This window comes from Grammomys surdaster, unplaced genomic scaffold (genome assembly GCF_004785775.1).
Source record: "Grammomys surdaster isolate TR1022 unplaced genomic scaffold, NIH_TR_1.0 121858, whole genome shotgun sequence".
Classification (NCBI taxonomy): Eukaryota; Metazoa; Chordata; class Mammalia; order Rodentia; family Muridae; genus Grammomys; species Grammomys surdaster.
Window position 1 is genome coordinate 94,416 of NW_021617544.1, and position 17,033 is coordinate 111,448.

At 44.1% G+C, this 17,033-nt stretch overlaps 1 protein-coding gene across 1 annotated transcript in view; it reads right to left on the minus strand.

Moving 5' to 3' along the window:
- Window positions 1–12,229, minus strand: part of LOC114636087 (F-box/WD repeat-containing protein 15-like) — a 19,840-nt gene extending 7,611 nt beyond the window's left edge. Inside the window, exons 1-7 of the mRNA XM_028784375.1 lie at window positions 12,140–12,229; window positions 11,089–11,126; window positions 10,732–10,895; window positions 9,523–9,641; window positions 3,432–3,641; window positions 1,725–1,883; window positions 659–869 (exon numbers count right to left, since the gene is read on the minus strand). Coding sequence (XP_028640208.1) covers window positions 659–869; window positions 1,725–1,883; window positions 3,432–3,641; window positions 9,523–9,641; window positions 10,732–10,895; window positions 11,089–11,126; window positions 12,140–12,229 — 991 coding nt within the window. The remainder of the gene's footprint in view (window positions 1–658; window positions 870–1,724; window positions 1,884–3,431; window positions 3,642–9,522; window positions 9,642–10,731; window positions 10,896–11,088; window positions 11,127–12,139) is intronic.
- Between the last annotated feature and the right edge of the window lie 4,804 nt (window positions 12,230–17,033).

A 17,033-nucleotide genomic window follows, 5' to 3' on the forward strand; every position in this document is an offset into this window, starting at 1 on the left:
CCTAATGCTTCCTATTGAACTTTACCACAGTTCTCATGTGGCACTGGGGGTCACCCCAGCCATAAAGTTACTTTCATTGATACTTCATAATAGTAATTTTGCTACTGTTATAAATCGTGATTTAAGTATTTTTGAAGATAGCAGTCTGCCATAGGGGTAAAACCCATAGGTAGAGAACCATGGCCCTAAGCCATTTTGCCACCCCATAATACAGTTCGTTATTGCTTGTCATCTGGGGTTTTTTTTTTGTTTTTGAGACAAGGTCTCACTATGTGTCCCTGGCTAACCTTGTACTCACTCTATAGATAAGGCTGGTCTGGAACTCAGATCTGCCTGTCTCTTCTCCTAAATTCTCGGATTACAGGAATGCATTACAATGCTTGATATTTTATTTTTATTTTTACTTTTTAACTTTATCAGTGTGTGTGTGTGTGTGTGTGTGTGTGTGTGTGTGTGTGTGTGTGTATGTTTGTGTGGGTGGGTGGGTGAGTGTACATGTCTGAGTGGGTGTATGTATGCATGTGAATGTGCTAAACCCTCTTGTCAGGTCCATCTTTTTCTTTTGTGAGACAGCACCCTCTAGGAAGCTTTCCTGACCCAGTCTCCTGATTTTGGGCATGTGCCATCACGTCTGCCTTGAGAATTTCCTAAGCTTTACCTTTAACAATTATTTGGTTCCCCATCTCTTCCAGCTTCATATCAAATGTGGCAAATTTTGTGACATTTTGGGGGCCACATCTGGACATCAGGGTTATCCTGTCTTCCCTTCTTGGGGTCCAGAAGGCTCTTTTCCATAAGGAGAATGAGAGACTGGTAGACACAGGGGCGGAGAATTCTGATGTCCTCAGTAAGCTGCTCAGTAAATACACCTGCAGAGAGGATTGTCCAGTGGAATCAGTGAAGAGTAACACCTCTGCAGCCTGCCTCATGTGCACTCCATACAAGGGGCTTTCAAAGGAAACCCAGGAGTGGCTGCATCTGTTCTTCACCCAGGACAGGGCGGAACACTCATTGCTCTCATTCAGGGTCAAATTAACTCACCATCTTCCTGTCCCTCCCATCATATGCAGAGACAGAATGAAGTCCCTGACCGAGGTCAAAGGGCACCTGGTCTTCCTACTGCAATGGACTCATCAGGCAGAGATTGGTTAAGTACATTTTCCCTGTGCAGAGGACTAGTCCAGGGCTGTTCTGGATTTTTTTTTTTTTAATGAGGCATTGATACTGTCTTCTGTAACCCAGGTTGCTTTGAAAGTATGTCGATTTATAAAACAAAATAAATATGCTTGGGCCCTGAGAAGTACTTGGCCTCTGAGGAGACCACCATACACCAGAGAGCTGTCAGTAAAGAGAGAAGGCAGTATATAAAGCACTGGGTATGGTAGCATGTGAAATGTGAACTGTGTCATGGGGTGGGGAGGCGTGTCAGCCAGTTATAGAAATTTGCTTCCAGTTCAGGACCAGCAAAGGGTTGTGGGGACTGTTATTTCACCTGTCTTTGTCCTTTGGTTCAGTCAAATTTCAAGGACACTTCACAAGCAGACATTTGCCATTGTGGTTTGTCATGTGACTGCTTCCAAGCACATTTTTATCTCCTGACTATAGGAATGGCTTTCCTTATGATAGGGCTTAGGAGAGCAGGAGTGGTCTGCCTGAACCTCCCTGAGGACTGGACCTTCCCACCATCTCCCACCTTCACCCTGGAGTTGCTAGAACAGACCTACCTTTGGCAAGATAAGTGAGTGTTTCTTACTCAGAAAGACCCATTTCTTCTGAGGAGAGCAGTAGATTTTGTTAATACCATATTGGAATACATGGACTTTGGAAATGAGGTGTAAGTCTGGAACCCGAAAGATGTAGAGGTCACCCGTGATATCACCTGCCTGAAATCAGAGCATCGGCATCTGGTCAGTGGGAAAAGGTTAAGCATGGAGGAAGCAGTGTTATCTGCTCTAAGATCCACCACTGTGTCTTCAAGTCCAGTAACAAGAGATCCAATGCACTGAGCAGCCTGCCTCACAGAGCATCTGGGATGACACCTGGTGGTGGGGGATGACTCAGTGGGTAATTCAGGACAGAAGGAGAAGGGACGGTTGGAGTTCAACCCCAACCCCAGGGCCTCCAACGGCTTTTTCTGACCTCCAAGCTTGCATGTGATACATAGACACACATGCAGGAAAAATATTCACACACAAAATAATTTTTTCCCTTTTGGAGTTTTTGTTTTTTTGTTTTTTTTTTTTTTTTTTTTGGTTTTTCGAGACAGGGTTTCTCTGTGTAGCCCTGGCTGTCCTGAAACTCACTCTGTAGACCAGGCTAGCCACGAACTCTCGAACTCAGAAATCTGCCTGCCTCTGCCTCCCAAGTACTGGGATTAAAGCCATGCACCACCACTGCCTGGCCCTTTTTGGGTTTTTTGAGACAGGTTTTCAGGATTTCTCTGTGTAGCCCTGGCTATCCTGGACTCACTCTGTAGTCCAGGCTGACCTCAAACTCAAGATATTCACCTGCCTCTATGACATCCACCACCATGCCCTGTAGGATTTTTTAAAAGAAACTTTTGTAGGGACAGGTAGTATATTATCTTCAATCCCAACACTTGGAAGGCAGACGCAGTCTGAACTCAGTGAGTTAGACCACCCTAGTCTACACAGTGAGGTCAAGGCCAGCCAAGACTACATTATGAGATTCTGTCTCAAACACATGAGGTAGGGTGTGTGCAAAGATTTTCCAAGCCCTAAAACCCTCTTCCCCAGGTATGTCAGCGTTATCCTTTTTTCTCAATATCTGTCACATTTTTCTCTCTATTGTCCCTACAAAAATTCATGGATTCACAAATAATAAACATTTCAAAGACAAGAAGATGTAAAACCACTTAGAAAAACTGTGTGTGTATGTTATATGTATATTTATGTATGTGTATGTAGGTTACATACCAGGGAATACCTGGAAAACAGAGAAGGACACCAGGTTTCCTGTTATCCTCTTCTGATTTCCTGAGAGAGTCATTTATTGAACCTTGACTCAGGCTGGCTTGGCTAGCAGCTGTCTAGTCCCAGTGACCCTGTGTTTCCATCCCCTACACTACTGGGGTTACAGGCACCTTTAGTCACATCTCACTTTAAATGTGAGTGTCAGGGATTAGAACTCGGGTCTTGCACCTGCTTGCACAGAAAACACTGCTACCCACTCAACTATCTCTGCCCAGATCCCAGGAAACAATTTTAAAATGATACTTTTAAGAGAATGGCTTAAAGAATGTACATGAAGTAGGTCAAAGGCTAAGGAATGGCCATGCTTATGGTATACTGTGATTGACTCTCAGGGTTTGCAGAGACTCCAAGATGGCAAGCTAGGATTTGACAGTAATGGGACTTCAAATAGGGAAGTGTTTTGTTCTGTGTGACTATTCCAGATTTAGGGTCACTTACCAAGACAATTGGGCCATCCTTTGTAAAGACAGCTTTCAGTGATTCACAGGGAAAGAGCAGCTTGTTAGTCGCCAGAGCGTCCCTGTTGTGACAATCCCACAGTTTGATAGTTTGGTCTATATCTTCAGTGACCGCAATATGCATCTCAGGGAGAGTTGTCAACATCTTGATGTAGGTGGGCTGTTCTGGGCTTTCCCAGGTCATAACACCCTGGGGAACAAGAGCATCATCATGTCTGAGCACCTCCAGTTCAACTGCTTTCACACAGCAGCTTTATTTGGAAGCCTCATCCAGAATGGAACCCCTTCCCCCATAATTAGACATCCAAATTCAAAACTCACATAGTTGGGATTGAACATAAGAAGCCTTCTCTAACTAAACAGAGAAGGGGGAGATGCCAGAAGCCAGGACCCTCGCCCTTACCCTCACCCCCTACCTTTCCCCACCTGCACAATGTCCTCTGAAGCTTGGCAACTGCAAGATCCTGCTTAGCAACTGCAGATAGACTCAAAGCAGAGTACCATGTCTTCTTAAGAATAGCAGGGAGACCATAACTCAAGCAGTGTACCATATCTTCTGAAGAACTGCAGGCAGATCATAACTCAAGGCAGTGTACCATATAGACCATGACATGTTTCAAGGCACAGGCCAAGAAGATTTTGTACTTTTCCACCACCTGGACCCTCTTACCCCCTCCCCTTGTAAAATATGCTATAAAAAAGCATTTCATGTTCCAAAAAAAAAAAAGAAATTAAAAAAAAAAGAATGGAACCCCTTCTTACTTACAAGAACTGAATATGAATGTTCTACGCATCTCTCACTGAACATGGTAGCACATGCCTAGCATCCCAGCCCAGGGAGGCAGAGGCAGAAAGGTCACTAGAAGCTTGAGGCCAGTCTGGTCTACAATGTCAAGTTGCTGGCCAGTTGGAACTACAAGACTATCTCAAAAAAGAAAAAGAAACACAGGGCTGGAGAGATGGCTCAGCATTTAAGACCACCAGCTGTTCTTAACCAAAGGACTTGGGTTCAATTCCTGGCACACACTTGGTAACTCACAACTGTCTATAACTCCAGTTCCTGGGGACATGACACCCTCACACGGACATACATGCAGGCAGAATACCTATGTACATAAGAATAAAAAGAAACACAAAAAGAAAAACATCTAGATATGTGGGGCAGGAGTAGACAGGAATACAGGACACATACATTGTGCTCAGGGACAAGCACACATTCACTATTCAGACCAGAAAGAACATGGCTCTCAGGATGGCTCACCAGAGAAGAGCACTTGCCACTAAACCTGATGACAGGAGTTCAATCCTCAGGAACCACATGGAAGGGGAGAACAAACATGTATGAAGAACAATCAGCAGCCCTGTGCTCAAAGCCATTTCACCTTTACTAACATTGCAAGCAGAGAACGTGTGCCTATTGTCACTTCTAGTGGGGCTAGATTTCTTGTTGCTGTGTTTGAGACAGGGTCAGTCTATACCTCTGACTTTTCTGGAACACACTATGTAAAACAGGCTGCCTCCCGAGTGCTGGAGTTGAAGGCCTGGGCCACCACTTCTGGTAATATTAGGTTTTATAACACACGAAACAAAAAAATTTACAATGAATCAATTCCAAAACTGGTTATTGTATCAATTATTATACATTGCAACTGAGAATAACCGGTTCTTTTGAAAGCTTTTCTTTAGCTTTAAAAAAAATATATTAAGGGGTTAGGGAGATGGCTAAGAGGTTAAGAGCACTGACTACTACTCTTCCAGAGGTCCTGAATTCAATTCCCAGCAAACACATGGTGACTCACAACCATCTGTATTGGGATCGGATGCCATCTTTGGGCATGCAGGCATGCATGTAGATAAAGCAAATAAAATAAACAAGTTTTTTAAAAAAATCACACACACTCACACACACACTTACACACACACTCACACACACTCACTCACTCACACATACACTCACTCACTCACAAACACACTCACTCACACACACACTCACTCCACCACCAGCAGCATCAATAACAAAATCCAAAAGCATAATTAAATTTAGTAAAATATTAGAGGCAGGAATCAATATAGCCATTTCTAAGCCCTAGCTCCATTTGCATGAAAATTATTAATAACCTCTTTTTCCCTCTAAAAGTAATCTCCCCTTTGAGTCAATCTTGACTCCTTTGAAAGGGAACCTGTTGAAGTCCTTGTTACCATGGAGCACATGACGCAGTCACAAGGTTGAGGTCGTGCTCCACTCCGTGCTCTCTCTGGCCAGGTACAATGAGGATTCACCACTGGATCCTGCCTCGCACTTAGGAGGCAGAGGTCAGAGGGTCCCCATGACTCCGAGGCCAGCCTAAACTGCTTAGCAAACTCTAGGACAGAGACCAAGGCCAGCCTGAACTGCACAGTGAACTCTAGGACAGTCTGATATTGTCCTAAACAGGCTCCTCCTAACCCATCAAAAACCAAACAAAAACCGCAAAACCTCCAACCCCAAGATCTCTGTGTTCATTATGTTCCATCTTCAGTTTGCTGTAGGAGACAATGTTTATAAACATTGAGATCCTGTCTAACAAAATAAAAAACCCTTTGTTGCGTGTTTTGGGCCACCATTTTAGTCCCAGCACACAGGAGGCAGAGGGAGGCAGATGTGAGTTGGAGCTAGCCTGGTCTACATAGTTCCAGGCCAGATAAGACTATAGGGTGACACCTTCTCCCAGATAAACAGAACCAACCAAACTTAAGAATGTATTAATTGGCCAGGCAATGGTAGCACCAACCTTTAATCCCAGCACTTGGGAGGCAGAGACTGGCAGATTTCTGAGTTGGAGGCCAGCCTGGTCTACAGAGTGAGTTCCAGGACAGCCAGAACTACACTTAGAAACCCTGTCTCGAAAAAACAAAAAAGAATGGATTAATGTTCACTCCATTAGACTCTTTTACCTTTTAGAATAAAAAGTATTTGAGAGAAAGGAGGATAGTGAAGAAACACATATGGAGGTACCCAGCATTCACCCAGTTCTCTCCTACATTGGCTCAGCAGCTGGCTGTCTCACAAGTCAGAGCACACAAGAGAAAAATACTCTTGCATAAACCAGCAGGGACTGCTCAGTGGGAATCTAGTGTCATAATGCTGAGACAAGCCATGAGTAATGTCCTCAAGAACCACAGACATGGCCAGTCCTGTGTTCTTTCCCACTGGTAATAGGGTCCCCACCATCCCTCTCCCAGGGCATCATCTGGGCCTCTAGCACTTACAACACCATAGAAAACAGAGATGCTCTACCTACACAGTGTGCTGCTGCCAGATCAAGTAACACTGCCACAGATTTAGCCTTGTTTCCTCCCCTGAGACGCAAAGTCCAAGAAGGTCTCAAGAGAACTCTGCTCAGTGCAAGCCACACCTTGTTCTGTTTAGCTCCTGAGGTGAGGTACCCCAAACCCTAGTAGACACCATCAGAGAAAGAATCATGTGGAGAACAGTTTGTGAATTGTTCCACACACCCCCAAGAGATCATAGCTCCACAGTCAAGGAATGGGGGCACATTCTCCTAGTGCCACAGCCAATGAGAGGGCAGGGCCAGATTCCAGACTACCACAGGGAGTGACTTGAGGGAGAGCATCACCCCCAGATCCATTCCAGCAGATTGCCTCTAAGCATATCTGTACAGTATTTCTCTGATTAATCATCAGGGTGGAAAGACTCAGCCCACTGTAGGCAGTGCCAGTGCCAGGTTGGTGGTCCTGGGTTGTATACAAAAGCTGAGTAAGCCATGGAGAGTGTGCCATAAAGAATGACCAAGCCTCCATAGCCTCTGCTTCAGTTTCTGTCTGATCCTCCTCTGATGAACTAACCTCCTAGTTCTTTCCTCCAAGTTACTTTTGGTCATGGCCTTTTAACACAACAAAAGCAGCACACTAACACACAAACGTGTAGCCAAACTATATTATGTGGTAAATGTTAGTTCTCAAGACTCTCCAAATATCCAGAAATGAGATCAAGCTGGATTATGGGATTTCTGACAGTTAGATCAAAGCCATTGTTCCTCAGGAACTTCTGAAACAAGTTCCCATCTGCCAAAAGGTATCTTTAGCCTTGTTTTTGCTACTGTTATTTACAATGTACTCTCTTTACTTACTAGATACATTCTAGAAAAAATGAAGATAGATTTTCTAACTCCAATATACTTAATAGATACTGGCTCTCATTCCTGTCAGAAATCTGCTGAATGTAATATTAAGTGTTTGTTAGTATGCTTTTCTACTGCTAAAGCTTAATTTGCTAGACAGAGACTACCAAATCCTGACAGTGAACCCCCAACTCCCCAGATCTGAGTGACATGGGCACAGAGACAACAAGACTGCCTAGACTGTGATATGATAACCACTGAGAAACACCACTCCATTGCCTTGCCCACTGCCAGGGCTTGGTCTAAACTGTGGGACAGAGGACAACCAGAGAGTTACATGTCTCCTATTGCCTAAGACAAGTGAGTTATTTCTCCCACGTTCCTCCCCCACAGGAAAAAGATTCTCATCTTCTGGGCCTGATGGCCAGACTACCTCTGCCCCAGGCACAGTGGAATTGTCCAATGTAGTTCCCAAAACATGGATGACTGTATTATCCTCAATGGAAACAACCGAACTGACAAGGTAGCTAGAGCTGTTTCACCCACCACAGGACATTCTTCAAGGTCTTTACTTCCTTGATATCCCCCCTCGTAAATAACACTAACCTGTCATTTCACCTTCTGCTTCAGACCCTGAGCACAGCCCACAAACTCCTTAATGTCATGCTACCAGGGCACTTTAAAGATTGCTGGTTATGTGTACCCCCTGAATTAACTCACCATTGCCACTTACAGCTTCTCCAGTGACCCTGCCAAGTAATCTTACTTCACCTTTCACCAGCTGCCCTGACTCTGGTGTAGCCACGACCCCATACCTCTTCTCTATGACTCTGAACTATAGACTTAAGGCGTTTCTCATGCTAATCTATATAAGCAGCTATCATATTCAAAAAGTCAAAATTTCAAGTTTGCTTTGTCTTTTAAATGTAAACTTAAAATGTTTCTCATTGTGCTAAATTGATATATATTCAATCTCCCAGATAAAAGGAAAAAGACCTTCTTGCTCCTTCTGTTCCACGAAAAGTTTTTGTCTTCACTAAACTCATCTTAAAGAGTGTTCATGCTGTTAACAGATTTATCTCTTTTGTAAACTTATGAGCTCCAGGAAACCCACTCAGATCCACCTCTCATGGACCAAACAGACTCCATCTAGATAAGTACACCTGCCAATCAATAGCCTAAGTTTCTACCTCTTACCTATTCCAGAGGATGGGATTCCTCTCCTGTTCCCTGGGATTGGGACTTCTCTCACCCCAACTACCAAGACTGAAGGGTTTCAAATGTACATCTAAGAAAATTTTTCTCTCAAAAGTATGTAACTTTATTCTCTATCTCTAACATGTATGTGTGTTTCAGCCTCTTGCCATGTCCAGGCACTTACTCAAAATGTGCATGCAGGACAGCTCCACAGAAGCAACCCACAGATGAGCCACCACCTGCTCTCACAGACACAGATGCTTCTACTGGACCTACTTCCTCCTATCCACAGATGGTCCCACAGATCCTGGATAGCAAGGAAACAGCCAATTCTCCCAAGACTGGACCAACATCCCCATCCCCGTTTTCTTAGGTTTCCCAGAGACACAACACCTCAGAGTCAGCAGGAAATAGCTGAAGATCACGACGACCCTATCCCTGATTCACCACCACCTCTTTCTAGTTTCTCTTTTTCACAATTAAACCAAAAACGGAAGAATTTCAGCATGCCTTCTAGGCTCTAGCCTAGGCAACAGCCAGGTAGGCCTGGCTTGCTATAATAGGGAAAAATCAGGTGTGTGGTGTAAATTTTTGACCTGACCACATGAGGAGTCAAGGTAGGTGGATCTACATGGGGACATCTAGGACAGTCAGGTCTATACAGGGAGATCTTGTCTCATCATCACCAACAACAGAAAGATGAAATCAGAATTCACATCCAGGTAACTTTTGCTACTCATCGGCCAGACTAACCTCATGAATATCCCAGGTGGAAATCTTGGCCTTGGAACTCACCATACAGACAACAGATCTGTCTTGTCGGATTCTTCTTAAGCCATGCCCTGAGACATAACATGCATATCCCCGAATTCCTGCAAGGAAACCCCAACAACTGTTGGACAGGAGACAGTTGAGGGCAAGTCAAACCGATGAAGGTATGTTTCACCTTTACCCTGTAGAAGGCTTGGATAAAAGTTGTGGGAAGGATGAAGCAAGAAGCAGTCAAGCACACTGCAGGTTGGTCCTTTGTTCAAATACAGTTACTCTTTAATGTGCTTCTAGAGATACAAAATGGATGCTGGGGGCTGTGGCTGGAATTCAGTAGGGAGAGTGCTGGGCTCTGTATCTAAAGGCCTATAAACTGTAACCCAGTTATCATTTGGAGGCAGAAGGATCAAGGTCATTTGTGTTTGCTAGAGGAAGGCTTTCAGGTCAGCTTGTGGTACATTAGACCCTGTCTTGAAAGGAAGGAAGGAAGGAAGAAAGAAAGAAAGAAAGAAAGAAAGAAAGAAAGAGAGAAAGAGAGAGAGAAAGAAAGAGGAAAGAAAGAGATAAAGAGAAAGAGAGAAAGAGAGAGAAAAAGAAACAAAAGAAATATAAAAGCCAGATGTAAAGATGTACCAGTCCCAGTGAAGGCAAGCAGCAGATCTTGAGTTTGAGGCTAGTCTAGTCTACAGATCAAGTTCCAGGCTAGCCACAGAGACATAGTTTCAAAATAAACAGAAAAGGTAAGGGTTTTCCCATCAGGAGAAATGATTCCACAAAGTTGTCTACACACACACACACACACACACACACACTGTTCCATGTACACACGTCACATACAAACATACTAAAGATCATAAATGAAATAAATTTAAAAGTATATCTCCATCAGAAAGCTGTTTTGAGGAAGTTTTTAGAAAAAAAGGTAAATACTAAACCTATATAGTAATTTCCACATTAAATTCTCTCTATACACTGGGAAAGGTGGGAAGCCTTCAGGGAAGGAGAACAACAGGGCTGGTTTTATGATTCTGATCAACCACTCAGCAGTTCACAGAGTGGTTCTATGGCTAGGCTAGCATGGCAGCCCCAGCCCATTAAACTACAATTCCCTTCCTCTTATTGAATGAGAATGTAGGACTGCAGAGAATGGGAAAAACCAAGTGGGTGTGTCTTCTATTGTGCCCAAGGCCATACCAGGCTCCACATGAATTTCCTTGTAAGTGAAATCTTCTGGTTTTGCCCGGGATTTGGTGTGTTCTTGCCATGTTTGGTAAAGAAAGAATTGCTTCCATGTCTCTGTACCCAGAAGATGTAGGGTGACACTGTCACAGAAGAGCAATCTCTTCAAACACAACTTCCTGCAATGCACAGTTGCAATCCCATCAGGCTGACCCTAGTCACCTCACCTTAGAGCCACAGTTACAGTTCCCAAAATTTTATTCCCTAACCATCCTCACACAGCAGAGGTCCAGGTCCAGAATGAGAAGACTTCTCTTCCCTTCCTGCCCCATCTCATCCCTTCTTCCAATCCCACCCTGCCCCTCTCCTTACTTCCACAGGATATCACTGCTTGCAATTGCATTCCAGTACTATGGGAGAGAAAAAAAATCCTTCAATCAATAACTTCCCCCTTCCCCTTGCTCTCAATTTGTTCTGTGCTGGGCCTACACAGGTCAATCAAGCATAGTCCTAGCTCCCCAGGCCCAGGCAGCCTGGAGAGACCTACCCCAGCAAACACAAGTCACCATGTGAGGGCTCAGAGGAAGGAGGGCCAGTCTCCACAGGTCTGACACAGAGTCTCAAGGAGGCCACATATCAGAAGGACATCTCCATAGGGCAGCTTGTTCTTTTCATTTAGCAGAATTTTGTTGTTACTGTTGCTGTTCTGAGATAGGGTGTCTAAGTAGCCTGGGCTGGTTCTAAATTCATGTAATTGAGTGTGACCCAAACTCCTGGTCATCTTGCTTCCACATCCCAAGTGCTTCAATTACAGGCATGTGCCACCACTCCTGCTTCACTTAACTGGATTTGAAGTCTTCAGAGTGGATAATGCTAACCCATGAGCCCTAGATGTATCTGTTTGCTATTCTGTATGTCTGAGCTTCTGTTGGTGAAGAGAAGCAGCTGAGTTCCCCAGACATCAATGTGTCAGAGCTGAGTAGACAGGTCTGAATAAGGAGGGAAAGGGAAAGGAAAGGAAAAAAGAAAAGGAAGAGAAGGAAGACAAAAGGAGTAAAAGGAAGAAAAGGAAGGGAAAGATGGGGAAAAGAAAGGGAAGAAGAAGGGGAAGAAAGGGGAAGAACAGGGGAAGAAAGGGGAAGAACAGGGGAAGAAAAGGAAAGGAAGAAAGGAAAAGAGGAAGGGAAGAAGGAAAGGAAAGAAAGGGAAGGGGAGGAAGGGAAGGAAGGGGAGAAAGAGCAGGAAGTGAAGGAAGAAATGGAGGGAGGGAAGGAAACAAAGGAAAGGAAGCAAAGGAAAGGAAGGAGAGGAAGCCAGGTTGTGTGAGTATAGCGCTGGGGTAGCTAAGGCTCCAAGACTGAACGGGAAAGGCCCAGGGACTTATCATGCACCAGATGGAGGAGTTCAGCCAAGGAGCTTTTACCTTGTTCACTTGGGCAACCTGTAGCAAACTGAAAGCATCCAGATAGGAGAAGATTTCCAGCAGTAGCTCACAAGGCAAATAGAACTCCATCTTGCATGGCCTAAGTCCACAGTGACTCTTCTTTCTCCTACCCAGCTTGCTCCAATTTTAAAGGCTTGGCCAAAGATTTAACAGGGTTGCCACCTGCAGCTCCTCAGGCTTTGATTGTAGCAAGCTGCAGGTGTGTAGACTCTCAGCCTCACCCCCCCAACACACACACACACACACACACACTCACCAGAGCCAGAGACACTCAGCTAATAGTGTTCAGACCTAAAATCACTCCACAATGTTACTCATGGCATAGACGAGCTCAACAACCCCTGTCTGGCACTGTAGAGACCAAAAAAGTACATGATCTGGGGTAGCCTGGACTGATGATGTACTTCTCAGAACTTTCTAGAAACTACAGAGTAACACACTAATTTTCAACAGGCTAAAAAAAATGTGACTTTGTTTCAAAAATAGAAAAGTAAAAGAGTCATGCTGATTTTGTTCATACTTGTTATATTACTAACCAGAAATCAGAATGTATTTTTATTTTAAAATTACCTTCTCCTGTGCATCCACAGAGTAGAGTTTATGTCCTGGACCCTTGGTAATTGTGCTCCTTTGTCTTTTAAGACAATAACTCAGGGTTGGAGATTTAGCTCAGTGGTAGAGCACTTGCCTAGCAAGCTCAAGGCCGTGTTCAATTCTCAGCTCAAAAGGAAAAAAAAAGAGAAAATAATAAAAACAATAACTCAAGGAACCCAGCGCTATGGCAGAGTGTACACAGACATACACAATGGACGGATGCATGTATACATACATAGACACACCCATACAAAATAGATATATTTATATACACACAGAGACACACACATACAAAATGGATACATGTATATACACACACAGATACAATTTTTAAACTATGCTCTCTACTGATTCAGACTGAAAATGGTTTTGAGGACTGCAGACCCCACCACTGACTTCCCTACTACAGAGTTGGAGGGTTGAATGTGAGGCAACCATCAAAAGCAAAGCAGCCTGAATAGGGGACTACAGGCCACAATGCAGGCCCAGAAAGGAGCCCGAGGCCTCCTTGTGCTATACTTTCCTCAATTTTCTTTCTTTCTTTCTTCCTTTTTTTCCTTCCTTTGTCTTATTTTGAGACAGGGTCTCACTATCTAGCCCTGACTGACTAGCCTGGACCTTAATATATATAGTCCAGGCCTCAAACTTAGAGATCTGTCTGCCTCTGACTCCCAAGGGCTGGGATGAAAGATGTGTGCTACAGTGCTTGGCTTTGAACTTTCTGTTTGCATATTTGCTCAGCCAGAGTATGGCCCTGGCTTCTTTCCCTGAGTGACTGACTTAGAAGTTCACATGCAGAGCTGTATAACTCCTTATACTAGTCATGAGGCATTGCTACCACATACACCAGAGCAATGGATATGTTCCATCCATGAAGGAGATCTGATAATCTTTACAATGTATAATTGTTTAAGGTGTGTGACTGAATGAAAGAGGACAACTTCCTATGATCCAGGCTGGCCTAGAATTCACTGTGGAGTTTAGATTGGCCTCAAACATGAAATCTCTTGCCTGCTGAAGCCAGAAAAGGGCATTTGACCTCCTGGTACTGAGGTTACAGACACTTGTGAGTGGTACTGACACCATGTGGGTACTAGAAATCAAACCCAGGTCCTTTGGAAAAGCAGCCAATACTCTTAACCACTGAGCGATGTCTCCTGTCCCTAAACAGATACTTCTTGTCCCTGTATTTAAACCACTATTTCAATAATGGCCATCTAGCAAAGGGATCATCAAGTGGACAGTAGAGAAATGAGCTGAAAGACATTTTCTGAGTCTCTGATATTCACCACACAAGGTGAGTTGAAGATGGTTGTTGCAGTACCTTACTGGGGCCCATTAGTAAGTGAGTGTAAATGAGATAGGGTGTGTGAGAAAATACACTCTTTCCCAGGTTTAGACACTGCTTATCTGACAGTGGCAGGGCCCTGTTCTCTGCAGGGACACTAGGAGACAATGCACCCCTTGTCTCTGCCAGGTCCCAGAAGCTACCCTGGCATCCCTGGACCTGAGAAGCATCACACTGTTCTCTGTCTCTGCCACCAGTCAATGTTCTCATCCCGGTCTACATTCTTCTCTGCTTTGTTGTATCTCACTATGTAGCTCTGGTGGCCTAGGCTCACTATGTAGACAAGGCTCGACTGGAACTCACAGGGACCCACCTGCCTCTGCCCGCTGCTGAGTGCTGGGATTAAAGATGTATATCATCATATCATCAAGCTGAGATGACCTCCTTTTTTTTTTTTTTTTTTTTTTTTTTGAGACAGGGTTTCTCTGTGTAGCCCTGGCTGGCTGTCCTGATACTCACTCTGTAGGCCAGGCTGACCTCTAACTCAGAAATCTGCTTGCTTCTGCTTCCCAAGTGCTGGGATTAAAGGTGAACACCATTACCACCATAGTCCAGCTAGGATGTTTTGTTTTTTGGTCATCTGTAAATGTATTCAGAGCACATCTAGGAAAACTAACATAAGTTCCTCATTTGATATTGATAACCCAGTCACATCTTTGATTTTTTTTTAATTACCTAAATGAGTGTGTGTTTGTGAACCTGATCATAGGTGCCCACAAAGTTAGAGGTGTCGGATCTCCCTGGTGCTAGACTTGCAGGCAGCTGTGGGCTGCCCCAGGAGGTTATGGGACTAGAACCTGAGTCTTCTGTAGAAGCGGTATGTACTTTTTTTAATTGATGACCCATGTCCCCAGTCCTCCTCAGTCATATATTTTATCATATTAAATGACATTCACACCTTTGTCAATTAAGGCAATACAGGTTCCAGGGATTGGGACATAGATGTGTCTTGTAGAAGGGGCCACCATAACTGGCCACTGCAGTTATTGAATAAAGACATATTTGCACATTCACAGTGTTTGGAAATCCTGTAATACCACCTTAATTTAACAACATTAACGAGGGGCAGAGCAAGAGTGCACACAGGTTCTTAACAGTGCATGCTGCAAACTGTTGGGGCCTTGCTGGGTACAGCAAGATGTTTGTAGCTCTTAATAACAGGCTTCAGTGTGTTACCCAGTTGGTTTGGGAAACTTGCTATCACAGTCTTCAGCTTCCAGTAAGACATTTGGCTACCCTGAGGTTCTGTAAACAGACAGCAAAGGCTCAAAACACCCTTCCAGAGAGAGGGAGGAAGAAGGACGGACGAAGGAGAAGCTCAGATCCTGCAGCCCAGGCAGTGGACAGAATACAGAAGGTTCTGAGGATGACTGCAGCCAGGAACATCATCTGACTGCAACCACATTAGACCTTGTCCTGGCTAGTTTTATGTCAACTTGACACAAGCTAAAGTCATCTGAGAGGAGGGAACCTCGATGGAGAAAATGCCTTCAAATGATCAGGTGATAGGCAAGCCTGTAGGGTATTTCCTTATTTAGTGATGGATGTGGGAGGGCCCAGCCCATTGTGGGCCGTTTTATAAGGCAAATGGTAATCTTTGCAACAACAATTTCATTAAACCTAAGTATTTATATAGTCAAAAATAGGCAGGGATGCTGGGCAGTGGTGGCACACTCCTTTAATCAAAGCACTTGTGAGGAAGAGGCAGGTGGATTTATGATTTCGAGGACAGCCTGGTCTAAAGGGTGAGTGCCAGGACAGTCACGGCTACACAGAGAAACCCTGTCTCAAATAAAAAAAAAAGAATAAAAAAAGAAAAAGAAAAGAAGAGAAAAAGAAAAAATAGGCAGGAAACCAGGCACACCATTAAATTTCGTCACTCAGGAGGCAGAGGCAGGTGGATCTCTCTGAGTTTGAGGCCAGCCAGGTAACAGCCAGTGCTCTTAACCATCAGACCATCTCTCCAGCACTCAATTATGATTTCTTAATTAAAATTTTTTGTTTTGTTTATTTGTGTGTGTCTACATATGGCCATATGTTAGATCTGAGTGGTATGTATGTATGTATGTATGTATGTATGTGTATATTCATGTGTCTACATGTGTGTATATGTTAGATGTGAGTGAGTATCCATGGAAGATGGAACAGAGTGTTGGATGACCTGGAGCTGGAGTCACAGGCTAGCCGAGTATTTTCATGTAAAGATGTAAATCGGTGGCTAAGAGCAGTTGTTCTTGCAGAAGATCCAGCTTTGAGTCTCAGCACCCACATGGCAGCCCACAGCTCCAGTTCCAGAAGATCTGATGCTCTCTTCTGAGGCACACAGGAAGTACACAGACATACATGCAAGCAAAACAGACATACCTGCATGTGAAACACTTGTTACAATCATACAAAAATGGATTATTGTTTTGGGTTATTTTGGAGGCATCTCTGGAGCTGCAGGGATGGATCTGTAATTAGGAGTACCAGACACTGTACCAGGGGACCGAGGTCAGTTCCCAGAAGCTCACAACTGCCTGCAACTCCAACTCCAATGGCTCCAACACCCTCTTCTGGCTTCATTGGACTCCAATGCTGATGCATGTGTGTGCACATGCACACACAAACGATTTAAATAAAAACAGCAATAATTAAACAAATTTTTTTGAAATAGAAACCTCAAACATCCCATATTTTAAAGCAGGATTCTTTCTGGCCCCACAGACCACTTTTCTATGTTCTTACTGCCAGTGAAACACCCCTGGCAACTGTTCCCTTCCTCCAACCAAACACCCATTTCCTTTGCTGTGACACTACCTGGCTTCATGTGCAGTGAACTCCTTCACAGTTCAGACCCCACAGTCCTCCTTACAATATCCGCCCAGCTCAGGCCTTCAGGCTGCTTCACTGTTCTCATTATACTCAATAGCGCCTGTGGGCAGACTGGAA